The sequence below is a fragment of the Sylvia atricapilla genome, chromosome 8 (genome assembly GCF_009819655.1).
Source record: "Sylvia atricapilla isolate bSylAtr1 chromosome 8, bSylAtr1.pri, whole genome shotgun sequence".
Taxonomy (NCBI): Eukaryota; Metazoa; Chordata; class Aves; order Passeriformes; family Sylviidae; genus Sylvia; species Sylvia atricapilla.
Window position 1 is genome coordinate 34,726,840 of NC_089147.1, and position 26,710 is coordinate 34,753,549.

General features: G+C 40.4%; 1 protein-coding gene across 2 annotated transcripts; it reads left to right on the plus strand.

Annotated features, from left to right (window-relative positions):
* Positions 1-46: 46 nt before the first annotated feature.
* Positions 47-25,713, plus strand: RUFY2 (RUN and FYVE domain containing 2). 2 transcript variants are annotated; one of them, XM_066324397.1, is made up of 18 exons: positions 47-90; positions 2,468-2,641; positions 3,136-3,253; positions 4,452-4,553; positions 5,648-5,771; positions 7,336-7,397; positions 7,977-8,042; positions 10,247-10,316; positions 11,493-11,594; positions 12,038-12,154; positions 13,202-13,369; positions 14,528-14,625; positions 18,439-18,558; positions 20,342-20,471; positions 21,004-21,098; positions 22,353-22,401; positions 23,281-23,358; positions 24,173-25,713. In XM_066324397.1, the coding sequence occupies exons 1-18, from the start codon at positions 87-89 to the stop codon at positions 24,314-24,316; spliced, it is 1,821 nt and encodes a 606-aa protein (XP_066180494.1). In that variant the 5' UTR covers positions 47-86; the 3' UTR covers positions 24,317-25,713. The 2 variants fall into 2 exon arrangements, with proteins under 2 accessions (XP_066180494.1, XP_066180495.1); XM_066324398.1 differs by lacking the exons at positions 18,439-18,558; positions 20,342-20,471; positions 21,004-21,098; ... (1 more) ...; positions 23,281-23,358; positions 24,173-25,713 and adding an exon at positions 15,497-16,847.
* Positions 25,714-26,710: the final 997 nt, after the last annotated feature.

Below are 26,710 nucleotides of genomic sequence, written 5' to 3' on the forward strand. Positions count from 1 at the left end.
CCCGCCGCCGGGGGCGCCGCGCGGCGGGCGGGCGGAGCCACGGGCCCGCAGGGAGCGGCGGCGGCGGCGGCTCCTCCTCTCCAGCCATGGGTGAGCGGGGCCGCGGGGCCGGGAGCGGGGCCGGGAGGGGCGGGGGCCGCCGGGAAATGAGCGGGGCCGAGGCTGGGGCCGAGCGGGCGCGGGCAGGGAGCGTCCCCGCGGCGGGAGCGGGGCCGTGTCGGGCCCGCAGTGCGGGCGGTGCCGCGCCGTGCGGGAGAGGCCGGCGCTGCCGCAGGGACGGCTCCTGCAGCCCCACCCGGTCTCGGCCGGCCGGGGAGCGATGTCCCCTCGCGGGCCGAGCCTCGCCGCTCAGAGCCGGTGATGTCGGCGACAGCGGTTGTCACCGCAAAGAGCCCGTTCGGGCGCTGCTGCTTCGGGGAGAAGACCCCTGCAGAGCTTGTTCCGCTGTCCGTAATACCCCGCGCGGCACCCGAGCAGCAGCTAGGATTTAGGATTTCACACACGATTTTAAATTTTAAATCTGGATTTTAAATTTCTTAAAAAATTGTCTATTATTTATTTTTTTAAGGAGCGGATGAAGAAAAACATGTAGGTTTAAACACGATTTAAAACAGACCTAAAATGCATTTTGCCTCAGAAAGAACAGACGAGAGGGCTGATAAGTAAAAGGACAGCAGATACAGAAGTCTGTCTGAGGAGGATCAGCTCCAGAAGTCAAAATGAGGTCATCTGACAAAGGAATTTTCACGATGCCTTTGGGGAAATAGACAGGATATATAGCAACGAGTAGCTAACCACCTGAAGTCTGCATTGATCCAGGTGTTTCGTACACTAACTCTTGTATTTAATACTGCCGGTAGCAAAGCTAATAAAAAAAAGCAGGACGTCTGCTTTGCCAGCAAAAGGCTGCTGTTGTTGCAAGCCTCCACCTGTCCCAGCCAGGGCTGCTGTGCTGGTGCTGCTCCTGGCAGGGCTGCTCAGTCCCCAGCAGCTGGGCAGGAAGGAAGAGACAAAGCAGTGAGCTGTGGCTGCTAACTGGGTACCAGAGCCCTGTCTCTCATTATCTGATTGTTTCCTAATGTCTTCCAGGGTTTGCTGTTGAAGTTCTGGGGGACTATAAAAGCAGTTTTTAAGGCTGTTGCAGGCACATAATCTCAGTCATTTTTTTTCCTAGAAAGCAGAGATAGGTAACGTTTTGTGGTTAGTAGGGTAGTTGGGTATTTGGTAGGCAACTAGGGAAACTGAATATTAGAAAGTAGTTTTCAGGGTCTCTAACATCCAGCCCCTAAATACCTAAAGTCTGCAAGAAATAAGGCAAGTAATTTCATTGAGGAATTGAGAAAATATCCATCTGTTATGATGATTTGGGTTCTTTGTGCTTTCTGATGCGCAAACAGGTACAGTCTCGTACCAATATTCAGTTTTGCAAAAGAGCAGGCTCGGTTTTTCTTCTCAGATGCAAGTCTTTCTAGATTTTTACACCTGTGTCTCAAGTCATGTCAAAAAAAAGTTTGTTTTTTTACTTTACTTGTTGGATTTAATTAAACAGTAAATCATCAACTCTTTGGTTCTTTCCAGGTTACTTTGATGATAGTGAATAAACAGAGACTTGTTTTGTTTCTGAGAACATAGGGTCTGGCCTGAATGTTTGAATTGCTTTATTGTAAATGAAAATGAGCTTAAGAATTTCCTGAGCACTCTGTTCTCAGTAGCAGGAGTTCTGAGAAGAGGAACCTTGTCCGTTCCATCAGACTAAGGTGATTGTAAAAAGCTGTGGATTTGTTATGGACTAGATTTAACCCTCAAATGTATTTTTGCAGTGTACACTTTGTAATGTTTACCAAAAACTTCAAGTTAAAGCAAAATCTTTAATTATTAAGATTTTCTGTCTAGAAAATACTTTGTGGCAAGATGAGAAACTGAATTTTCAGTATGTAGCACTTTCCAGAAAATGCTTCTGATTTAGTGGCAGAGATTCTGTACAGCTTGAGAAGGAAGGCATGTGTTTGTGTCACTGTCCAATCAAAGCTAGAGTGGAAAGTGATTACATATAAAAAGTATGATGTCTGCTTCTGTAGGTAGGCTGTAATACACCAAATAAATCTATAAATCAAGAGGAAGGCTGCTTTGATACCATGGGAGGGGCACTGGATGCAGTCGTGCAGCAGATTTGGGGGTGCAGCAGGGGTGCTGTGTTCTGTTGCAGTGACTTGGCTGCTGCTGAGACAACATGGTGCCAAAGAACTGACATTCCCAGCCTCGGGTTTTCATTCACCTATTAAAACACTCGGAATGTGTTTTGGATTGGATGCTTTTCAATGATGTGGTGCTTTATAGCACTTACTGAATTTGTTCTGTTGAGTTTATTAGGCTAAGGTTTGAACAAGGTTGACGTGAAGCACTTTATTTCTTTGTGTCACTCCTAAAACTTGAACCATAACTTTTTTTTTCCCCTCTGTTGTTTTAGCTGTAAAAGACCCTACAGCTGTAGAAAGAGCCAATTTATTGAACATGGCTAAACTGAGCATCAAAGGACTCATTGAATCAGCCTTGAGCTTTGGACGCACTCTGGATTCTGACTACCCACCTTTGCAGCAGTTCTTTGTTGTCATGGAGCACTGCCTGAAGCATGGCCTGAAAGGTGTGGAAATTAGTCCAGCTGCATATTTCTCATCCCAAACATGCCGTTGTTCTTCCTTTCTTTCTGGAAGTAGATAAAAAAAATGTGTAATGTTGGATAAAGAATTGAGTAAAACATGTAAATGGTCACCTTTTGTAATGAATATTGTAATTTTTAAATCTTCACCACATGTATTTCCACATTTACCAACTTGCCTTTTTCTGTAGCATTTGTTGTAAGTGGTCCAGGGTTTACCAACTGTAAGTATGTATCTAGTGTATATTTTTAGCTAGACATCCATTTTATATGAATTTTTTCTAGCATATCAGCTTTATATTCACAGCAAAGTAATTTGGGAGTTGGCTTTGGATACTGTGAGCTGCCCAGTGTCTCAGTTAAGAGTTATCTTGAACTCTGGACGCAGTAGTTGACCCTTCCATACACCAGATATTATGAAGGAAGCTACTGCAGTAATTTAAATTAATTCAGTTACTTGATTTTTTTTCTTTTCATAGTAAGAAAATCCTTTCTAAGTTACAATAAAACCATCTGGGGTCCTCTGGAACTTGTGGAGAAATTATATCCAGAAGCTGAGGAAATAGCAGCAAGTGTCAGAGATTTGCCTGGCCTTAAGTAAGTAGTGTTGGTAAAATGCAGCAGGAAAATAAAGGACCTGATTGAGAATCTGCAGGTGTCTCATGATTTCATTTGCCATTAATTAAACCTTTGAACAGCTAGCCTGTGATGTTGGGGGAGAGCACAGGTGAATGAAAGGTGGATAACAGCAGTGCAAAAAGGAGCAGGTTGTATATCAGGCATTCTGCAGGTCTAGAACTGCAGCAAACATTAGTAAGTGTAGTCAGCAAAGGCTGTATCAAATCAAAGGGTGACATGCCAAAGAGGAAAGAATGAGGCAGCTTTTGAGATTCTTGCCTGCAGGGTCCTACTCAGCTGTGAATTTATTCTCCTCCCATTCCACTGCACTCTGCTTTTGTGTTTAGCTTTATAATTGGACATACATGAAATTGCAGAAGGGCTTGGTTACACAGATTGGTGTATGGCAGTATAAGGGTTCTAATTTACAGCTTTAGACCTTATCTAAAGCACATAGTCATGTAAATTATTATTTACTCGTGTGGCAGGCCAGGGAAGTAATAACCTTTGAAGTGTGTTACTGTTGTCCTATCCTAACACAGCTTGTGAGGAGCTTTTCCTTTTCACTTATGTGCCTACTACTTGTAAGTATGCAAGCACTAGAAGGGGAAGTTCTAAAGGTCCAGGTGTAATTTGCTGGCTGTTAGTGTTTGCCAGTTACAGATGTCTTCATCTCTTTCTTCATTGTCTTCCTAAGATTTCACTGAATTTGTACACAATTAAAGGTGGGATTGAGTAAGTGTTGGGTAGAGCCAGAGAGTAGAATTGGGAAGGGAGGCTGCCATGGTGGCTTGTCATGGGCGCTTGGTTCGTTTTCTTGCAACTCCCCCAAACTCTTAATAAACAAATTGCAGAAAGGAGTCTCAATGGTTGCAAACACTTTTCTTCAGCACAAAACAGGACTTTATCAAGATTATCAGGCTCTTGTGCATTCTGTACTGCTGCTTTTCCAGGGTCTGCTCCCAAGCTCAGCTGAGTACTTGAAAATCTTCCTGTTACCCCAGAGCTTGGAGTCAAGGCCTAAACATTATGGCTTTGCAGATGGTGATGCTCAGCTAATAACACCCCTTCAGAAGCACCAATTGTTCCAGCTGTAGACTGATAAGGTGTTAAAGACCCTGATTTAACCAACACGTTAATAATTTGGGACTGTTTGTGTTCATGCCCTTTGTTTCAGGACACCGCTGGGCCGTGCCCGGGCCTGGCTCCGCTTAGCGCTGATGCAGAAGAAAATGGCCGATTATCTTCGCTGTTTAATCATTCAGAGAGACCTCCTCAGGTAAACAATTCCTTAGATTTTGTCTGCAAATTTTTTTTTTTTCTTTTTGGTTTTTGTTTGGTTGGTTTTGTTTGTTTGTTTGTTTTTTTACTGCTTTAGTCTCCTGAAAAATAATCCTGCATTCTCCTACTGTTCAGAATAAGTACTGGAGAGGAGGTGACTTCATCCCTACCCTGTGTGGGGTTTCCACTGAGCTGCTACTGAAAGGAGGGCTCTTGCTTTGGACTCTGTTTTCACAGTTCTAACACTGGAACTGCCCTCTTCTATGTTACTTCTCCTGTCTGATGGAGTAATTAAAGCACAAATGGAGAAAGATACATCTTAATTTCAGTTTTATAAGCTATACATATTTTTAAGATTGACTTTGTGCCTAGATAACACTGCTATGTCAGGATGGCATTTGTGATCAGCAGCTATGGACTTTTCCAGTGAAAAGACAGTTTATTGCATAGAATCTGAAATTTTATTTTAAAAGTGCAAGGAGATGAAAGTGTTGATACTCTGTTTAATGTAGTATTTATATTTTAAAAACCTTTTTAGCATTTCAGCCTTTTATGTTTCTCATTTATCCATTTAATCTCTTCCTTGGGTCCTTGAGTTTCAAGCGTGTATTCACTAAATTCCAGGCTTTTTTTCTCAAAAGGCAATTCTTTTGCTATTCTTTTGCATTGCTTGCAGTGCTTCTTAGGAGTTGTCTGACTCAGTGTGGCCAAACATCCTTTTGTTGCAGTATTTTGTTGCAGTATCCTCTTCAAAACTGGCTAATAGCAGGTGTAGGGGAGAGACTTTTCTGGGTTTTTTTTTTTGCTTTCTTTTACAGTCAAAGTAGATCTTGTCACCCTCCCCACAGTGTCCCAGGCATCTGGAGCCTAAGACAATATCCTTGTTTTTAATAGCCTCTGAGATAAACCATGCACTTTGAAGTTTTAAATATTTATGAGGTGAGAGTATGGGCAGGCCCAGTTCATCTTTAGGGATGCTGTAGTAAGGCATCAATAAGAGAAAACTGAGATGTGTATGTCACTTATGATTAATTTATTGGATGTATATATAATGAATATACCAGTAAGATGCAATTTACTCCTTCAACACAGTGAGTTTTATGAGTATCATGCACTAATGATGGAGGAAGAAGGAGCAGTTATTGTTGGGCTCCTGGTTGGTCTGAATGTGATTGATGCCAACCTGTGTGTGAAGGGAGAAGACCTGGATTCACAAGTAAGTCCATCCAGGTAAAGGAATGTACATGCAATCCATGAGTGTTTTCTGTTCTTTCCTTTGTGAATTTTCTTACTTTGGAGTGGTGACTTGTTAGAAATCCTACTAGAGACTGTTCAGGATGTGATGATCCAGTCCCTGGATCTGTGGGGTTGTTGCCTTAACCTCATTATCAGTGGGGTCAGACCTTTAAATGGAGATAACGGTCAGAGTGCAAGAGTGCAGTTTTGTGCTTTGTCCTCAAATTGGCATAGCAAGGCAGAGTTCTTTCCATCTGATTGTGTGACCTATCCTTTCCCTCTGTGGGACAAGTATAGTTCCATGATCAGTTTACCCTGCTTGGTTCATTTATTGTGGTTCTGGAACATCATAGGAATGATACAGGGACCTGAAACAAACACTCTCTTGTGACCTCCTAAGAGCGTGACTACTTTGATTCTGCAAAGCAAGACTTGGAATTCTTCCTGCTTTGAATGGGCTTTGACTTTTAACCCTGATCTTTTCCCAGAAATTATTAACAGATTCTGTTTAAAGGCAGATGCACAGGTATTTGTAAATAAATGTAAACTGTGTTCAGCCCTGACTGGTTTCTTTTTAGCTTCTTTGTGGGAAAAATCATAGTAGTTTAAGTGGTTATTATTATATTCATATATTTGATGAAAGAACAGTTCCTCTGGGAAAGAGAAGTTACAGCTAATTGGTTGTGTGTGCTTTTGAATCACATGGTTAACTTGTCCTCCATTGTTTGTTCTACTTACTGTGTAGTGTTAGTTTTAGGCACTGGTCTTGTGTAAAAGAAGGTATGACATTGACAGGCCTTCCATTTCAGAAAACTTACCAGCTTGCTCTTAGTGTTGAGAATTAAACATATGTGTTATAGACCATAAAATCTGTTGCTAGCTACAGCTCTGCTATCACTGGATGGCCTTGCTGCATGAGAGAGAAAACTCAGTTTGAGAGGGTAGTAGTAGTGGCTGTGTGAATGAGATTCTGATTGCAGTGTGTCCAAATTCGACAGTTTTAAAATGTCCAGAATAATTCAGTTTGTGAAGAGTAGTAGAAAGAAGGCTTCTTTTCAGAGAAGCAGCAGGGTTTTTTGAGCAGAAAGGCAAACTTCTGAACCTTGATGGAAGTCACAGGATCATAGTTTTGGTATGTTAAAAAAATGCTACTCAGTGGTGAAGTGTGTTTATGCAGCTGTAGTGAATTGAAATAAAGTAACTTTCATAGATAGAACATTTTACCTTATTAATTAGAGATGTTATTTTGATTTAATAAGAAAAACATGTTTTTAAAAAGTTGGAGAAGAGACTTTTTAGAAAAGACATCGAAAGAACAAACAGGATCCTGACAGGAGAGAAAGCACTGTATAAACCAAAAAAATATTCAGTTTAGTAAAATCTTGTTCAAAGTGTTATAGTTCAGGTTTTCCAGCTTCTGGCTGAAACTGGATGAATCTTAAAAATGCTGTAACTGAGGGTTTATCAATTACATAAATGCAGGGCTGTAAGTATCAGCAGGACTTACTTGTGTGATATGAAACTGTACTTCTGCTTTCCCCTAGGTTGGGGTGATTGATTTCTCTGTGTATTTGAAGAGTGATGATGACATTGGGGGTAAAGAAAGGTATGTCCTCACAAAACACCTCCTATTTTGCATGTTAACAAATAATTTCTTGGCTGGGGCTTGTTCTTTTAGAATAAGTCAGGATCCCTAAAGATGAAATTTTCTGATCCTGAGAAAAATGCCCCAGTGTGTTGTTCTGTGTTATTAGTTAGCTGGAAGAATAATTGCAGTTTGAAGCAAACCTCAGCAGCATCACCTACTGCCTCCAAATAGTGGAGGCTTGCCAGGTGGCAGGAAAAAGAAACCTGCAGATCTTTAAGCCCTCAGCTTGGGATTTAGTCAGAATTTCAGAGTTATGGCGGAGTAAATAAACATCCTTATCCTTCCCAGGCTTCCCAGTGTATGTTATGTTTCATGTAGAGAAACTCTTTGCAGTTAAAGCATTGGATTTTTTTGTGTCTCACTGATATAACAACACACAATGTGTTGTTGCCTTCATGAGTGTGAGCAGAAGTTGGTTCCTTTCTTTCTAAAAGCACAACTGAGGTGGACTTTTGCATATGATAAATATGTGTGTTCTCAGTCCATAGTTTAGTACATTGTTTTGATAAAGTCAATTTTATTTTGTGCTTGCTTTAGAAATGTACAGATTGCTGCAATATTGGACCAAAAGAATTATGTTGAGGAACTAAACAGGCAACTAAAGTAAGTATTACTTTGGAGTGTGGGTGTCAGGCCAGGCTTACAGGTAAATGCCTTTTGTACCACAGCTTTGTGAGAGAACTTCAGACAAAGAGCTGAAAAGTCTTCATGTTTAGGCTGAATATATAGTGAAATAGGAAGAGACACTCACGAAGTTTCCTGCTTTTGGACAGTCAAAACCTTTATTCTTCAAGGAAACGCAAAACCAACAGGCCAGAGTGATGAAGATCCTTGTGGGTTATAACTTCACAGGAATGATGTTGTGGTTTTGAAAACAAACCAAGTAAGAGGCTCTAAGTCAGAAATAAAATTCAATGAGAAGAAAAGGAAAATAAAATAGAATAAAATAAAATAAATACAAAAAGAAAAACCACTGAAAGAGTCAGAATACAACCTGATCAGGGTGATGGAAACAGTCCAGACGAGGTGGTCTTCCTGAAACAGAAATCTTGTAGAAAGGTCTGGTAGCTCCAGTCCTCTGGGAATCCAGTGGGTGAGGGCTGCTTCTACTGTCCCAAATCCCAGCTTATATCCAGGTGAGAATGCTTGGCTCTTCCCCATGGGCGGAGCATCTCACAATGGGATGATGAGTCGTGGAAGAGAGCCTTAATGGCCCATTAAAGAGAGAGATAACTCCCTCTGGGAGTTATCTCTGAGTCATGCAAAAGGCATTGATGGGCCATTAACTGAAGATGGTGATAGAATACATCCTAAACTACAATCCAGGACAAATGAAAAGCTTGTTCTGGATTCCAGCTATGTTCTATGTAACAGCTTGGCAAAAGTGGTTTTGAATATTCTGGTGAATCTGTATGTTTTTTATTTCTTTGCCTTTCAGAATATTTTAGTTCGTGACTTTAGGGCCTAGGACTGAAACTGAGTAAGCTCATTGCTTGCTAGAAGCTGCTTACATGTAGTAGGTTGTGGTTCCCATTGAAACGATTTTAGGAAAGCAGCATTTTCCTCTTACTTTGCTGGATGGAACAAACCTAGTTCACCACTGTGTTTATTACTGTGCAAACAGAAGAACAGTGATTTAAATTCTCAGAGGAGTATTGTATGAAACTAAACAGTCTGAGGAGCTACGAAGCTAAAAACCTCAACAAATCAAAACCAAACAACAAAGCCAGAAAGAACCTCCATAGAATCTGTAGCACAGCTGATCTAGATACTTTTTGAAATGCAATCACCTTTTAAAATTTGGTAATCTGGATCACTGGTTACTATAAGGCTCCTTTCCTCTTGCGGTAAGGATACTCTTAAGGATACTCTGAGTAAGGCTCTGAAATGAGCAGAAACCTTCAACAGCACAGAAAAGCTGAGTACATCAAATACGAGCAAAGTGAAAGTAAAAGAGGACAAAGGAGCTATCACAATTAAGAGCAGTGGTGTTTGTGTGATGTCATTATCCAGGTGAGCCTCTGTGTGTTCTTGTACTCTGGTTTATGCTTAGAATGTCAAGCCACATCAATGCTCCCATTTTATTTCTGTTCAGCTGTTTGTATTTAGGCATCCTAAAATGCATTAATCTCTCTGCCGTGATGTTCCTAATGAACTACCAGCTTCTGAGGACACCACAGAGTAATATGTGGAAAAGTAAAATGGCGTTAGAGAATAAGTTTTCTGTTTCCCTGTGTGTGAAGTGCAGCCTAAAAAAAGGTGCTTCCTGCAGAAATAGGCAATCAGGTTATGGAAAATACCTGGATGTAGTTTGATACTATAAAAAGCAACAAAGTAATAAGAGACAATAAAACTGTGGTGAGGCTCCTAAATGAAGTCGGGAAGCATGAAGAAAGAGGTAGCCTGAGGACGAATCTCAAAGAATGCAGAGAAACAAATGATTTTATAAAAGGAATGTATTTTGGAGGAAGAGAATCTGGAGAATGGTTTGGTTTTGTTCTATAGTGGGGAACTCGTTTATCTTTTGGATGCAGTATAGTTTTGAGGATAAAGGAAAGGGAGAGTGCATGAGAAGTTAGAGTCAACCAGGAGTTGAAGTGACAGGGGTGATACTGGGAATTGGAAAGAAGTATATAGATGCTCAACAAAGGAGAGTAATTTTCTTATATTTAGGAAAACCTCCAACAATGGGAACAGACCTCACAGCTCATAACCATTAATCACTGTACCTGGCATTAAAGCTTTTGAGCTTGGTTGAATGAGTTTGGATGTAATCTTGAATAGCATTGTTTCTTTTTGCCTTTCAGTAGCACAGTTAGTAGTCTACATGCAAGAGTTGACTCACTGGAGAAATCAAACACTAAACTGATTGAAGAGGTACTTTTTTATTTTAGTAATGTGTCACATATTATTTTTTCTGAAAGACTGTTTTTCTAAATATACATTATTTTAAGCCATGGAAATTCTGTATAATGTGTTCAGATACCTTTATTTTAGCCTAAAGAAGAGGGGCAGCATCTGCAGGGATTTGAAGTCAGCTTGCCAGGTAGCCTCTAGCATCAGTGCATGAATTCTGCAGAACACTGCAATTTCCAACTTTGGACAAAATGAGAAGAGAAGCCTTTCTTAATGCCAGCTGTCAGTCTGATTTGTGCAGATGACTAGTCTAGAATGGATGGCACCAGTTGCTACAAAGAGACAAGCAATTTCTGTTCCAGTTCTCAGCTTGAGCCAAAGGATTGTTTCTTGCTTGTTTACTGGATGGTTATATACAGCTTTTAGACTTGTCTGCTTCTGGATTTGTGTTTATAGCCTATATTTCTCGTTATCGTTTGCTTGACTAGTTTCCAGTATTTTTAGCTCTATAAGAGAGAGCACCTGTTTTAGGTAGTGGAGTGGAAAATTGATAACTCTAAACACAGCTGCTGAAGGGACAGCTAGCTCACTCTGGGAATAATGTATCCAGACAGAGTGAAAACATTTTTTTGTGTGTTAATTCTCAGAGTATTCTGGTTCTTTTATATGCCTTCAGCCGAACTGTCCACCTGTTTTGATCTTTTGGCTTATAATTCTGACATTAAGCTATGTACTGTAGGGCCCAGTTATAAAGTGTCATCTTTTGTAAAGATGTTTGTCTTTCATATGGGGGAGGCTTTATTATGTAAGCTGCTCCATATGATATATGAGGATGCCCAGATATAAAAATGAAAACTGGATGAGCTTGAAGCCAAGTGGAAAGAAAAAGCTGAGGACAAAGAAGGAGAATTGAGGGTCTTTAAGTCATAATGGAGCAATGAAAAGAAAGCAAGATCTTAACCAGTCATGAAACAGTGAAGTATCCTGAATATGCTGCTGCTTTGTGATGAAAGGGACTCATTGTTAAAACCAGGAGCTTTATATTTTCTTTAAAAACAGTTAATCCTCTGTTTGGCAGACAGGGACAATAGAGCTGAGAATGTCTTGGTCTTGCATTAATCAGAACAGTTTTTTCTTTATTTCTACTCACAAAAGTGGTCACAATGCTTTTCTTTTTTTAAATTTTTTTCTTTTCAGTTAGCAATAGCAAAAAACAATATAATTAAACTTCAGGAAGAAAACCATCAACTAAGGAGTGAAAATACTCTGATTTTAATGAAAACACAGCATCATCTAGAGGTACGTTAACTTTACCATTTTTAACACTGTAATATAACGTGGTTAATTTTTGTTCAAAAGTTTGTACATCTCAACTTCAAGAAAGCTTAACTTGTCCAAATCTGAAACAACTTTTATGAGGGAGTTATTAAATCTGTGGAGCTTTTTAAATGGCATAAGTAAATTAAAATTCTAGGACACTAGATTCTTTTGGAACCATACGCATGTGTAGTGTATTCGAGCGACATCAAAGGAGGACAGTACTGCAGTATTGATGTTCATTTTGCTGGTTTTACTCAGTTCTCATTATCAAACCAATGGCCACAAAGCAGAAACAGATCTTTCCATCTTTGTCCTGTGTGTGGATGATGAATCATCCTTCATATTCCCCATAAATATTAAATTTATTCCATGAAACTGCAGAATTTAAGATGAAGAAAGACAGAACCTCTGTATCTTTGTAGGCAACTAAAGTGGATGTGGAAGCAGAACTTCAGACATACAAGCACTCGAGGCAGGGCCTGGATGAGATGTACACTGAAGCTCGCAGGCAGCTCCGTGAGGAGGCCCAGCTGCGGCAGGTGAGCGTTCTCTGGCACTGCACCTCTGCACAGCTCTCACTGTGGGAATACTGCTGCTTCTGTTGGATTCAGATACTTTGTTTACTTCAGGAGGCTTTTCTCCATCTGCCTGTTGCAGCAGTCCTCTTGTTAGAGGTTAGAAATGAGCTGAGACACAGACTTCTTGTTTATCACAGCATGAAAATGGTCCTGGTTTATTCCTCTTTGACAGCTCAGCCATCATGGCTCCAACCATTCGCTGACTCTGATGCAGCAAGTTCTGCTGGAGGTTTCCCTTGCAGCCTCTGACTGCTGGTATCAGTGTGCAGACTCTGAGTGCAGGCTTTTACCTAGCTAGACTATGACTGCAGGTTCCAATAGCAGGCTCTAACTGCAGACCCAGACTGACCTCACAGCAGTCATTCTCTCTCCCCAGGATCCTTCATCCTCCTTCTATTCATGATCCTCTGCAATGATCCCTCCCCACACCAGCTAACCCACTCCCTTTTATCACACTTACCTCTGTTGGATACAGCTGTGACTCATTGGGGCAAGGCTGTCTTGGGTAATTAATACAGCTGTTACTTACCAGGGGCAAGGTCGCCTCGATTCCCTTCTCCTACAACTGCCTATCACATAAAGGAAATTTTTAGAGGACCAAAACTTCTATAGTAATATTGCTGAAGAAAAGTAGAACAAAGAACATTTTCTTTGATAATTTTTTTAGGTAAGCTTTTAGCAATACTGTATGATATCTATCTATACTAAGTCTTTCCTGTAAAAATATAAATACTTCTGTTTTTGTAATTAATACTTAGGCAACTCTGTACAATGTTGGCAGGGTGATTTCTTATAATATGAGTTACCTTCTCCCAAAGTTAAAAAAAGCCATTGGTCAGTTGGCATATGACTGTAACATTTATGGATAATTTGCAAAGGTAAAGAGGGGCAGAATTTCCCAAGTGGCAAAATAAGTGGTGCTGCAGCTCTGTTAGAGTTTCAAAACAGAAAAAAGTGATTCCATAGTTATTTGAATCCTTTATGTTGCATTGTGCTTGTGTTTTATAGGATATGGAGAATGAGTTAGTGGTTCAAGTTAGCATGAAACATGAGATAGAACTTGCCATGAAGTTGCTGGAGAAGGACATCCACGAGAAGCAGGACACTCTCATCGGCCTGCGGCAGCAGCTTGATGAAGTTAAAGCAATTAATGTGGAAATGTACCAAAAGCTGCAGGTAAAGGGACAGTCTGCTCTTAAACTGCTGCAAAGATCAGAGAGAGAGAAATGCATTATTACCATTCTGGTCTGTTGAGTGCTGCTGCTCCCTGGAGTTTTGGTTTCCTTGTGCTCCTTAGGTCATCTTGACATTTTGGAACATTTCCTATGTAATCATAGTTTCATACAAAGAAGTTCTTAAGGCATTCACTTACTGGGTTTAGGGAGGAAAAGAATACGAGGATAATAATAGTATCCTATGTGAAATAGAGAGAGTAATAGTTTAATGTACCAAGGACATTTTTTTGGCCTGCGTTGTATTAAAAAAAGCCAGAAGGATGTAGGCACATAGTGAGGAGTTGAAGAGAAGCCCTGACCTTCCAAAGTAGGGAAAGGAAGACCAGAATATATTAAATGGAAAAAGCTAGTTACGGTTTTGGGTTTATTTTTAAATCTGTTCACAAATTAAGACAATCTCTTAACAATAAAATGCTGGTTTTGGAAGAATATGGCTCTCAGGGACCCCAAATGCAGTTAACAAATGACCAAAGACCAGTGAATTATTTATGCAAAACATGAATTTGATGTAGGGAATAAATTGTGAAAACCAGCACAAGAAACCAATCAAATCTGTGGCATAATGAGGGGAAAAAATTAGAATGCTGTGGGGAGATAGTTGAGGTGATGGACAAAGGATTCTACTTTCCCATCTGCAAATGTCAGGAAACTGGACCAGAGGATGGGAAGTACAAATACAGCTGGAGAGAAAGATAATGAGAGAGAGTGTTCTCCAGTGTTAGGAGCCTGGGGGGGTTGATTTCTAGGAGAACCTTGGTGATTTTTCTGGACTAAGCTTTTCACTGGTAAGGCTCTAATGGGCTACTTGGTCAGTTAATTCAAATTGACTTCTAAAGTGATTAACTAAGGGAGGAAATCAAAAGGGAGCATTTAGACTTATTAAATATTAAATAGCATCTACACTTGCAAAGTATAAAACTACAAATTTTCTAGGCTTAAGATTTTACTGTCCTCAAGAGTTTTTAGGAGGCAGTCCTTAAAGGGAATCAAAACTTGATGCCATTTTTACCATTTGCCCCTTTGGATACTGAAGAAAAAGCCCATACAAGGAAATCGTGCAATTATACTAATTTCAGTTTTAACCTCTTTTGGTTAACAGGTTTCTGAAGATGCTATGAAAGAAAAGAATGAAATAATCAGTCGATTAGAGGATAAGACCAATCAAATTAATGCAACTATGAAACAACTAGAACAAAGGTACAGCCCCATCTTTGTTTCTCTTCATTCACAACTCCACACCTCTACACCTTACTGCACTCCTACAGTTGCCATTGAAATATAATTTTCAACTGGAACATTTAAACCAAACCTTCCTGAAATTTCCAATTAGTGCTTTGCCATTTCACTGGGTTTTTTTCTGTTTGACAAACACACTCACTTTAAATACAAACTTAATCTTTCAGTTTTCTTCCTCTACTATCTTTCTTCTGGTCCTATGTTTTTATGCTTATATCAAAAGTTGTTCTTTCAGTTGTTGCAAAATTCTGATTCCTTATTGCCTGCTTTCCCCCCCACCTGAATGAAATGCAATAGAAAACGAAGCATTAATCTGGCTTATACTTAAGCATATGCTTAATATAAACATTAATGCCTTCAAGGGTTACTGGTTGTTTGCTGAAGCTGTTATAATTGTTGTCCATTGCTTTGGAAGTGCCATTATTTCAATGACTTTAAGAGTTTTCATGCTGAAAGGTTGAAAAGTGAAAGACTAAAATCCCAGAATATAAATTTACTTTACTGTTAGACTGCATGTACTACATAATATTAAGATGTGATTCACGTGTTTTAATTTAGTGGCCTTATATGCAACATTGATCTTTCTAATTGTAAAATATAACATATCCATAAGCCCTGTCATGTTGGTGTTTGACATGTCTTTTTTTTCATTTAAATCTGATTATGAAAAACATGCTTATGTATTAAAAAAATTAGTGACATGAATATTCTTTTATTGACATCCTTTTTTCCTCTTTTTTTCTTTTTCTTTTTATCCTTTTATCCCAATTTTTGTTTTCACTGTTTTGCTGCCTTCATCTGTCTTTGATTTTTGTCCACTGCATTCATGAAGTGACAAAGATCTATTAACTCAAACTAGGACTATTGCAATGTCATTCGTCAAATGTGCCAGCAATGAGGCTCAGCATCAGTACAAACTTGTCAAGGATATATCATTCTGAAAGCTCCTCCAGATCTCTTGTGTTGAAATAATTGCTGATAAAATAGGACTTCAGAATTTTTTTCCAATTAAAACTTGAAAGTGGTATTAGAAATCCTGCACTGTAACTGATCGTAGCTGGGTTCTGTTTTGTTTTCTGAAAGAACATCATCTCCGATCTCACTTTACCCCTCCTAAAAAAAAAAAAAGGAAAAAGAAAAAAAAGTAAATTACTGCACTATTATTAAGCAAATGTAAGCTAGTTTTCTAATGCTATTGAATCACTTCTTTGTCAAATTTTATTTTCAGAGGTTAGATATCTTTACTTTGACTGTACATTTTTATGACACTTGTTTCTAATTAGTGATTTTCCAGTTCTTTGGTACTAAGAGATTTAAAAAGTTGCCTTTCTGGCGAGTACCTCCCTTCTCCCCTGCTTATTCCTTTCACTTTTAGGCTGTATTTATCCCCAAAGCATGCATGCTCTCTGTTGGGTTTTGTGGTTGTAAGTAGCACTGTTTTTTAAACAGAGTGGCAGGAGTTGGAGGGAGGGAGCTGAGCTCTCAGAACGATGGATGTAAGAGAAGAGGGTGGTGTCCCCATCCGTGTTCTGTGTGTGCCGTGAGGGAATGGCAGCCTTTGGGCATCCCACCGCTAGAGCACAGCTCCACCTCCCTGATGTTGTGGGGGATAAAATACTCTCAGGGAGTGCAAATGTGTTTGGAGCCTGAATTGTGAGGGACTCCAGACAGCCGGAGTGCTCCAGCAAATTCTGAGCTGTGACTCCTGCCTAGCACAGCTGCCCTGGGAGGTGGAGCAGTGAGCAGGATTTACAGTTAAGGCCCAGATCCTGAACCTGCCTAACCCGTTTGTCAGCTGAGGGTCCTGCCTGCCTGTGTCTGCACTGAGATCAACACCTGTGTGGGTGCTGTGCCCAAGCCCTTTTCCTTCTCTCCAGCCATCATTAGGCTGCCTTTACAGCTCCTATTTCTGCTGGGAGCTGTTGCTTACCTGCACTGCAGAAAGAAGAGTTTAGGCTGCTGACTGCCCTTAATACACTCCCCGATGTTTGCTCTCAAGTTTGTAGTGGAAGTTGACTGAGAAAATGATCTTGGAGTTTTGCAGCAGAAGGAGATGTGTTTGAAAAAGTGGGGACAGGATGCAATAATATAGAAAGGGTTTCTACTGCGTGGTTATGCACTAGCTTATTCCTTGGTCCGAAAGCAGAAAGAACCTTTAACATGAGCTGGCTACTGAAAAATAAGTATCTTCAAAGAAAACCCAAACCAGAAGCACTGACTAGAACAACACGAAGACCATGGCAGAAATGGGAGCCTTATCCACCTCACAGTCATCTATGCAAACAAATATCTGCTCCAGTATCATCTGAATGCCAAACCCAGCTGCAAAATGCAGCCAGCTCAGCATCTGCCTGAATTTCAGCAGTGCAGCCAGCCCTGGTTCTGGGCTGGGGATGATTTTGGGTAGTAAGTTGCCTTTCTGCCTAGTTTGTGGAAGGCAAGTCTGCAGTTGATTTTGCGATTTAGGAAAGGGCTTAATGTGCTTTTGATGTTCATGCCTTGTGTAGCTTCAGTCAGCTTCTACACAGGAGAGGGACCTGCTTATTCCCAGTATTCTGCTTCCCATGGCTTGGCCCTCTGTGCAGTACTATTACAAATGTGACTGGCAGCATTCTTCAAGCCCCTGGGATAGTTGAGTGAGATAGTGCACCCTTGATAAGTTGATTTAATTCCAGCCTTGTTCACTTGTTTACCAGCAGCTTTTGGAAACTCCCTCTGGTGCAACTTCAGCAGCAGAAGCACAAATGCAGACATATTGCTGACACATCTTCTTTTTAGCTGACACTGGGAGTTAGGAGTGGTGCTGTGTTCAGGGAGCTGCTGGGCAGTGAGAAATCAACCATCTCACTGATTTCTCCCACTACTTACCTGAAAGGCCCTTGAGACAGTTTTGCATCAGGTGGGGCCATTCACTGGGATTTTACAGGCTCTTGTATTCTCCAGAGAGGTGTAACTGTGATACAGCACAAGTCCCCTTCTAGTACATTTACTTTTTTTACAGTATGTCCACCAGAGAGGAACCACAGTGAACCGATGCATTCCAAGGGTAGTGTCAGCTGAACAAACCTGGAACTCAGAAAGAAAAGGTTAAATCAAATAACAATCCCTCATTTCTTGATTCATCATTTTGATTTGTGTATAGTATGGAGCTATTTTAACCAGTGCAAGAATGCATTATTTTTAATACAGACTATTTAAATTAATTATTATGTAGTTTGAGGTAGTTCTATAAATGTAGTGGGAGCTGTCAGGGTGCATTTTTTTGTATTAGGCTAGTCAAGTTTTTTGCTGTCTGATTGCAGTGCTCTGTTTGCAACCTTCTGCCTCAGTTGTTTTGAGCTGCTTTTGCACAGCACATGCTCTGCCCTGTCTTAATGGGTGATTAGTGCAAGCCAAGTACTTTTACAGAATTTACTTGAGGGTAAAAAAAGCTTCAGAAATAACACATGAACGTATGCTGAAGGAAAAAAGAAAAGCATCAAGTTAAATGCTTTGACTCTAAAAATATGTATCATGCTTTGGCACCTGTTATTCATGAGCATAAAATAAAACAATTATTACTTACAGTGATTGCTCTCTTACTGTATGCAAACCCAGGAGCTAAGTTCTCTAGGCATTGTATGGATTTCTCGTTTGAGTTTGTGAGTTTCCCCCAAGCTTTGTTTTTATTTAGAAATGTTTCTATTTCCCCATTTTTCTTTTATTTGTCTTCTTCACCCTCTACACCCTAGTTCTAGCTTCAGTTTTACCCAAAGTTGATTTGAATTACACCAGATTGCAGCAAGCAGAGAAGGCTCAAATGGATGCTGAGGCTGAGGATGAGAAACTTAAACAGGAATATGTGAATAAATCTGAAAGCCTGCAGAATGAATTCTCCCAGAAGGAGAAACAGCTGTGAGTATTTCTTTCCTGTTTGGAAAAATGCATAGCAGTGAACATTGTACATTGCAATATGTCATCTGTCCTAATAACAGGCTACTTGTTGTTAAATGCTTTTGAACAGAATGTAAATACTAAAGATGTTTGTATCAGGTACTGGCAGGGCAGAAGAAAATATGTCGTTCCAAGAAAGCCAATCTGGCTTTGGGTGCCTCTGAAATGACATACAGCTTGAAAAGAAGGGGAAGAACAGCATTATTTCTTGGCTAAAAGTGCCAGCTTAATTCAGGAGGAAATTATCCTATGTGGGGGAAAATACATAGTGGAGTAGTGGTAAAACACATTTTTAACAAAGCCCGTAAGTATGGAGTAGTGTAGACTTTAACAGAAACGGCACAACAATAGCTTGATTGATCCAGCTTAAGGATGAGGTGAAAGCGGTTTAACTACCACTGCACAGGAAATAAAAAGTGAAAATCCAGTGGAGTCTTAATAAAAGTTAAAAGCTAATGTAAGAGCCAACCCTCTAGTCTTTCTCTTGTTACGTCCTTCAGTACTAATTTAAATCAGTATATGATGTTAGAAGCTCCCTGTAAGGACAGGTATTTTCCCTCTTTGGCAAGATAAAGCATTAGTTATTTAAGTAAATCTTTGGCACAAAGATTGGGGCTTAAAAATTAGTGATTTCCAATCTGGTTATTAGCCCTTCCCTGCTTCTCTCAAACTCTGAATGTCAATCCACTTGTTCAACTGTCATGACAAATGTTCACTTTACTACCACAGTCACCTCTGCAGATTTGGGCAAAAGAACAGTTCAGACCCCAGCCTTAGAATTCTGCAATTCTGAAACCTCCAGGTCATGTTCACTTCTTTTCCAGCCAGATGCTGAGGTAGTGTCCCAAAATGTAAGTCTTTCCTTTAAAAGTGGGTTTGGTTTGAAAACAGGAAAATTAATGTGGACATAGGTTTCCCATCAAAAGACCTTGCATGAATACTCTCGGATTTTTTTTCCTCTTTTCCTGTGTTAGCACAGTTTACATATAGAAGGTTGAACAGTGTGCTTCCACCCTTTGGTTTCTCCCTAACATTCTAAACACCAACTCTTCTGTGAAACCTAGAGTAAAATTCCAGATAGAATGGGGTCTTCTATCAGAGTAGCCCGAATTCCGTCAAGTGAACTTCAGATAAGGCAATATAATCTATATCCCTCTTTATGCTGAACCTCACTGTGTAGAAAGCTCAATAAAAATAGTAATTTAAAGTCATTCCTCCTTTATCTTCAGTTCTGTTCAAAATGCCATAAACCTTAGACTAAAATAGAAGATTCACATCTAAGGGTGTAAAATTAAGTAACTTTTCTGGTATTAGAGGTACCTGCAATGGTTGTCTGCATCACCAGTGACACTGTGGCCGGTTGGTTTGGTGTATTTTAGAAACAAGCTGTATAAAGTTAAGGGGCTTTGCCTTATGCATGTTTTAAAAAATGCCTCGGAGTTTTGTGGTTTGTCTTCTCTTATTCATTTATTTCAAAGGTCAGCTCTTCAAAATTATGTCATATCCCTGGTCCTTTAAATAAACTTACTTTGAAAAGCATTTTCTAAGTGACAGTGCTTTGTTTATTACACTGATACCTAAAATATCATTATATTGACACATTATTTCTGTTTTACAAGACATGTAAGTTAGTAGTTTATTATGATAATAGTCTATTGCACTCAGAAGTAAACTCAGTTTTGTTTTTAAAAGTGATACTGTTGTGCACAGTGATTTTTGTTTTGTTTTGTTTTCCCTGTTCTAGGCTTCAGCTGGAAACAGATTTGAAAATAGAAAAAGAGTGGCGGCAAACCCTAGAGGATGATCTTCAAAAGGAAAAGGAAACTGTATCTCAACTGAGAACAGAGACCCAAGAAATAGTTAACCTTAAGAAAGTAAATTCTGCAGCAGATTTTGACTAGTAATTTAGAAATTGACTACAAAGTTATTTGTGGACTTAGACATGGTATTTTAAAGGATTTCTGCAAATAGATAAGGAAAGATTACATTCATGTGCTCTCACAAATAGAATGAGGAAAAAAAGGGGCTTTTTACTCCCCATTTAGTCCTCAGATCAGAACTCAGTACATTGGATAAGGAAAAATGAAATCGTTGTTTTCCCTTCTCAGCTGTCTTCTCACTGTGGACTGGACTCATGGCTCCCCAGTGCTCCTGAGCTCTCCAGTCAGTCAGGTTTATTTTCTCCCTGGAGTGGGCTACAGAAGCACAAATGTTGTTTATCTCTTGGGATCTTAGAGTTTAATCTTGATCAGTTGCTGTTCAGGTTGTGTTTGGAACCTTAAAAGTGTGAGGGATCACTCAATCACTTGGCTTTCTCAGTAAGGTTGGCTTCAGTAGGAGCAGCTTTCTAGGCAGTAGAGAAAAAAAATCGGAGATTTCATTTTATTTTGTTTGTTTTGTTTTAAGGAGTTCCTTAAACTTCAGGAGAAGAACAAGCAACTGAAAAGCATATGTGAGGACCAAGAAGCTGCTCTCCAAGAACTGGCATCCAAGCTGAGCGAGTAATTTCATTATTGATGATGACTTAGACATATTATTCTTGTCATATACACTTGCATTAAGAAAAATAGTGGGACAGTGGTAATGCATACTACACAGTATATGACAATATTAGTGTTATTTTGATAGCTAACCAGTTATCAGAAGTCAGTGTATCTAGTTAAGTCAAGCCTGTTAATTTTTATTTTTGGTTGGTGGGGTGGCTGTGAGCTCCTGGGTAAAGACAGTGCTGTGAACAGCAAATCCTGGTTTGAAGGGCGTTAGGCTTTGTTCTGCAGTGAGAGCAGTTGCCTCAGCAGTTGCAGTTTGCCAGTTGTGGCATTCCCAGAGGAGCCTCAAGGAGGAGGTAACAGCTCTGGCTGCAGCAGGGCAGTGCTGCTCTTCCTGAGCCCCACACAGCTGCTCACTCACTGCCCCACCGCTGGGATCAGAGAGAGAATTGGAGGGGTAAAAACTGGAAAACTCATTAAGGGTTGGGATAAAGACAGATTAAGAGGGAAAAGAAAAGCCGCACGAGCAAGCAAAGCACAAGAAGGAATTAATTCTGCCCATTGTTGGGCAGGTAGTCAATCACCCCCAGGAGAACAGGGCCCCATCCCATGGAATGGTGCCCTGGGAAGGCGAAACTCCATCACTCCAGATGCCCCCCACTTTCTATACTGAGCAGGATGCCCTTGGTCTGGGTTGTCTCTTTGCTCCTCTGTGCTGGCCGTGTCCCCTCGGGTGCCAGCACCCCCAGTCTCCTCCCCAGCACGGCCCTGCGGGAGCAGGAGAGGCCCTGGCTCTGTGTGAACACTGCTCAGCAATAACAGCAACATCTCTGTGCTCTCAGCCTGTGTTCAGCACAGATCCAAAAGACTGCCCCTGGGAGGGAGAGGAACTCCAGCCCAGGCAGGAGCAGCACAGCTGCCCAGTCTGTAGAGGATGGAAGGGTCACCTCAGCAGCACCCTCCTTTATTGTTATGTGCTGTTGAAGCTTTGTTTAATGATCTCTGTCTTCTCAGTAGTTTTGCTGTGATTTATGTGGCCTTTGATGCACTGTAGAATAACTTTGTGTGTGTCTCCTGTGACTCAGTTTTCAGTGGGTTGGCACTGGATGGCTGTGGGGAGGCTGCTTCCTCCAAAATCACATAATGTGGTCTTGTACTTTTGTTAAGAGGACTTGGCTTAAGATTTTTTTAATTACCTAAATCAGAGTTTTAAGTTGTTAGAACTGACCATGTAGAAGTTTGAAGTAGTATTATCTTATTCTTTAGATCAAAGCTGAAAATAGAAGATATAAAAGAAGCGAACAAGGCATTGCAGGTCAGTAGCATTTTGAGAAAAGAAACTCTTTTTGAAACTGTTGTATTTTAACTCTTTCATGAGCATGAGAAGACTTCTCTCTAACAGGAAGTACTTCATGAAGACTGACTGTGTGTTCTCCTCCAGTGGGAGAGAACCACAGACTCCCTGTAACCTCCTGGAAGAAATCCATTTGCTTTTGATGTTCCTTGTCTGATGCACAGCTGTGCATTTTGACCCTTTTCTTGCATTTCTGGCCCTTCTGTAATTTACAGAGTGTATCTGGGACAGAATTTGTAGCCAACTGAACTTAAACTGCATAGTACTTCTCAATGATCAGTAAATATTTGATCATCCAAGGAATCAATAAACATTTGAATCAATAAACATCCAAAGAAATAAGTAAACTTGTATCACCACAGCTGATAAAATATGATGTGATGTGTAATGTCACCAGGTTTGGGATTTTCTTAAAGACAGCAGGGAGCACTTGAGAGCAGAGATTTGTTAAGTGGTTTAAACAGAAGGAAATGGACAATTCTTGACACTGTCTTGTTTTTTTTGGTTTTTTTTGCTTCCATGCATCTTGAGGACTGTTCCCACTTGATGAGCAGGGGCATCAGCTTCACTCTGAGGCTTGGATACCTTTCTGCTCTTCCATTGCCCAGCTGCACCACCTAGAGCATGTTTTCTCTGCACCTATGCCCTGTCTTGTCCCCTAAGGTTTTGCAGTGTTTTGGAGCAATCCTGTGCTGCTTTAGAGTGTCTGTGTGACATTACACTGGTCCCAGGGCACTGAGCATTCAGGCAGCAAATGTTCTGCTCTTGATTTGTCTTGTTCCCTGGAACCCAAAGTTTAACTTCGTCAGATATGTATAATTATGATAATTTTTTCTCCAGGGCCAGGTTTGGTTGAAGGACAAAGAGGCTACTCATTGCAAGCTATGTGAAAAGGAATTTTCGCTTTCCAAAAGGAAGGTAAAACTTTAACAAGATTTCTCCCAACTTGTTTACAAGTATTGTGTAATTATTATTACAAGTATGATGTAATTATTAATTATCTTTGGGGTGTGGCATGAAATGTCAGTGATTAGGTAAATGCAGAGTTATTTTTGAGATATTTTTCTAGTTCTTTTATACATACAAAGCAAGTGGACTCTAATTTCAAAAGAAACAGTGTCTTGGTGAAGTTCCACAAAGCAACTTAGTTAAAAATTACTTAACTACTTTGTGGAATTGTTATCCCAAACTGTTACCAGCTCTGGCACTGTTAGAATTTGATGTGTGTGTAAGATATTTTTATGGCATTTTTATATGCTAGAGTAAAAAAATAAGAGTTTATTGTAATTTTAAAGTAAAACATGACATTAATTTCCATGCTTATTAATGTGTGCAGCAAGTTTTCTTTACCTTTTTATGTTACATCTCAACTAACTACCTGACAGAAGGATCCACTGTTTCAGATATCATTGCTCATGCTGTATTTTTCTATAGCAGAATTACATTCCTAATCCAGGATTTGAATGAAATCTTCAAAGCACATACATATATATATAAATGTCTAGAAAGACCTTGTATCTGTCTGTGGTGCAATGCTACCCAAACATGATTTGTGTAGGATTGCATCATAGTTTGGGATAAGATGAATTATCTTTTGCAAACTCACTCCTGACTCCAGGAAGTGAAAGGAATTATGTTTTGGATTGCTCTGTGTGTATTGTTTGTTGGTATCCAATGACCAAGTACATTTCCATTGTAAATTTAAAGTTTTAATCTTCTGCCCATGATTTAGCATCACTGTAGGAACTGTGGGGAGATCTTCTGCAATGCCTGTTCTGACAATGAGCTGCCTCTGCCCTCTTCACCAAAGCCTGTCCGGGTCTGTGATTCCTGCCATGCAATACTTATACAGAGGTGCTCTTCTACTGTGCCGTAAGATATTTATTAATTCTGGTGTTTAGCTCATCTTGTAAAAACCACAGCACCAACTAAAGAATGTACAGCAGTATTTCCAGACTTTCAGATAAGCAGTGTAGAGTTGCAATTCCAAGGTACTGCGGATGAGTTGCTCCTTTGCTTCCTATTTAAACAAATGGAGACAATGGGACCCAAATGTAGAAGATGAATATCTAAAAAGAAAAAAAACCCAGATGGGTATTTTGGTCTACCAAAAGCCTCAGCAGCATTTTTGGTAGGAAGCAGGGCAGTTTATACAGGAGACTTAGTCTTAATGTGTAATGGATGAGTATTTTAGTTGTTAAGATGATCTGGAGAAAGGTGATACTCTTGCAGACAGATCTGCTGCAAGTTCAACCTAATTCTGCTACAAAGTGTGCCTGTGATAGGCTGTTGTGAAGCAAAGCCAAACAGTAGCTGGTTTTAAATTGTACTGGGAAAAAGTATGGCAATTAATGTGGTGGTCTGAGAAGTTATTGCCAAACCCTGTGTATTTGTTTACTTCCCCTTCATTAGCAGGATTTGATACATCCAAGAATTTTGCAGGGGCAGCTGCTCTCTGCTGTCCCAGGTGTAAAGGGAGCTTTGGTCAGCCGAGGAACAAACAGTGCCTTGGGGCGCGTGATGAAGGAAGGTGTGTTTTACTGAATGATTTTTTTTCACATGAACTATTAATTTGATATATCTGTTTCCTCTGAAAGAGAGCTGTTCACCACAGAGCTCTTGTCTGACATTGTCTGTAACCTTGAATAAGTCTCTGGATTGTTCTCATGCAAGTCATGCCCTCAAGCTTGTACATGTAGTCACTGCATAGCTCCAGAAACCACCTAGAAAGACTGGGATTAAATACTGGGAATCACATCCTTTCTGTGCTGGACAAGGAGCTTCTTCCTAATTTTGTCACCATCTTTCTCAAACTTTCAGAGTTGGTTCCTAAACTTCATTTTTTTAGCAGGGCACTTTTGAGCTCTTCTGAATCTAACCAGTCTTGTCACTGATGGTAACTTCTGCTGGAACGTAAAATCCTTGTTCTTTGCATAGGCAAATAGAAATAATATCCTTTGATAAACTGTCCTCACTGCGCTGCACCCTCCTCCCTTTAGCCACTCCTGGCATGGGCTCCAGCCCTGTAGTTCCTTCAGCCATGGGCTTGGAGTAGCATTGCTGACAGCAAAAGGGAGGCTGCAAACTGGTCTTTTAGTTGTCCTTGCACTTTGCTCAGCTTGGCTTTGTCTCTGAGGATAGGGATTTAGTGAATATCCTAAAAGCTAACATAGCTATTCTTTTTTAACACCTCAATGTAGTTGCTTATGTAGCTTTTGTAAAGCAAAACGTTTTTAAAATGACCGGATGTAACTTTTTGTAAAATACCACACAAATACTTGTAAATTTGTAAATAACTTTTGGAAAAAAATAAATTTAAGTTATCTGCAACTTAACTAAGAGAATAATGTCACTTAATTTAAATTTGTAATTCAGAACATCTTATTTTATTATGACTTGTTAAAGTTGCTTAGAAAGCCTTTCCTGTGCTGGAGAGTGGGGTACCCTGCTGAAGGCACAATCAGGTGCTCCTCATATGCGTCCTGAGAGCATTTCCAGGTGGGTTTTACAGGGGCAAGCATGGAGACAGCAGGGTGTGATGCAGGATAGAGGTTCAGGATAAAGCTAATCTGTACTGCTTTAATAGGTAACTTGTCAAAAGGGATGCATCTAAACAGAAATAATTTTAAATAGGCAATCTTTTAAAATAAGAATATAGTGCATTTCCATAACATGCAGTAAATTGTTACTTAACTGCCATCTTTTCTTCCCCTCTGTGCTGTCCTATTTGCATAGGGAAAGTGTATAATTATTCAGATTGCTATTACTGACTGCAGGTAAGACTTCTGCCTTGAACAAAATGAATGCCATACGATTTCATTTCCCTTGGCATCAAACTACATCCCTGGCCTGCTTTTAAGGTTTTTGCACACCACTGTGACTAATGCTGTGTCTTTGTCTTTCTGTAAAACCCTGCTCTTAAGTGTAAATTCTTCTCACAGAGCACAGGAAGAGCGGTGGGGTACCCACGAGAACCTGCAGCTGTTGAGGCGACTTCTGCCTTCCTGCTCTGGGGGCGTTACCAAGTGCCCTAGGCGATGTGCTGTTCCTCCTGCCCCACCCCACCAGGGGCTCCGTGCCCGTGTTTGCTCCGCTGGCCCGGGAGCCAAGGGAGTGCCCGGCCCTTTCTGGCAGCCCTGGCGTGGCCGCTGCCCGGCAGGAGCGGGGCTGCAGCTCCCCAGAGCAGAGGCTGCGGCACCGGCCTCACGGAGCGGGCACGGCCCTGCTCACGGCTCTTGGGACCCAATCCTCTGCCGTGCCAGTGCTGCTT

Bases quoted from the DNA above. Each gene is read 5' to 3' on its own strand.
- RUFY2 (XM_066324397.1), top strand. The intron at 3,254-4,451 runs GTAAGTAGTGTT...CCTTTGTTTCAG, and splicing joins AGAGATTTGCCTGGCCTTAA to GACACCGCTGGGCCGTGCCC. The intron at 11,595-12,037 runs GTACGTTAACTT...GTATCTTTGTAG, and splicing joins AAACACAGCATCATCTAGAG to GCAACTAAAGTGGATGTGGA.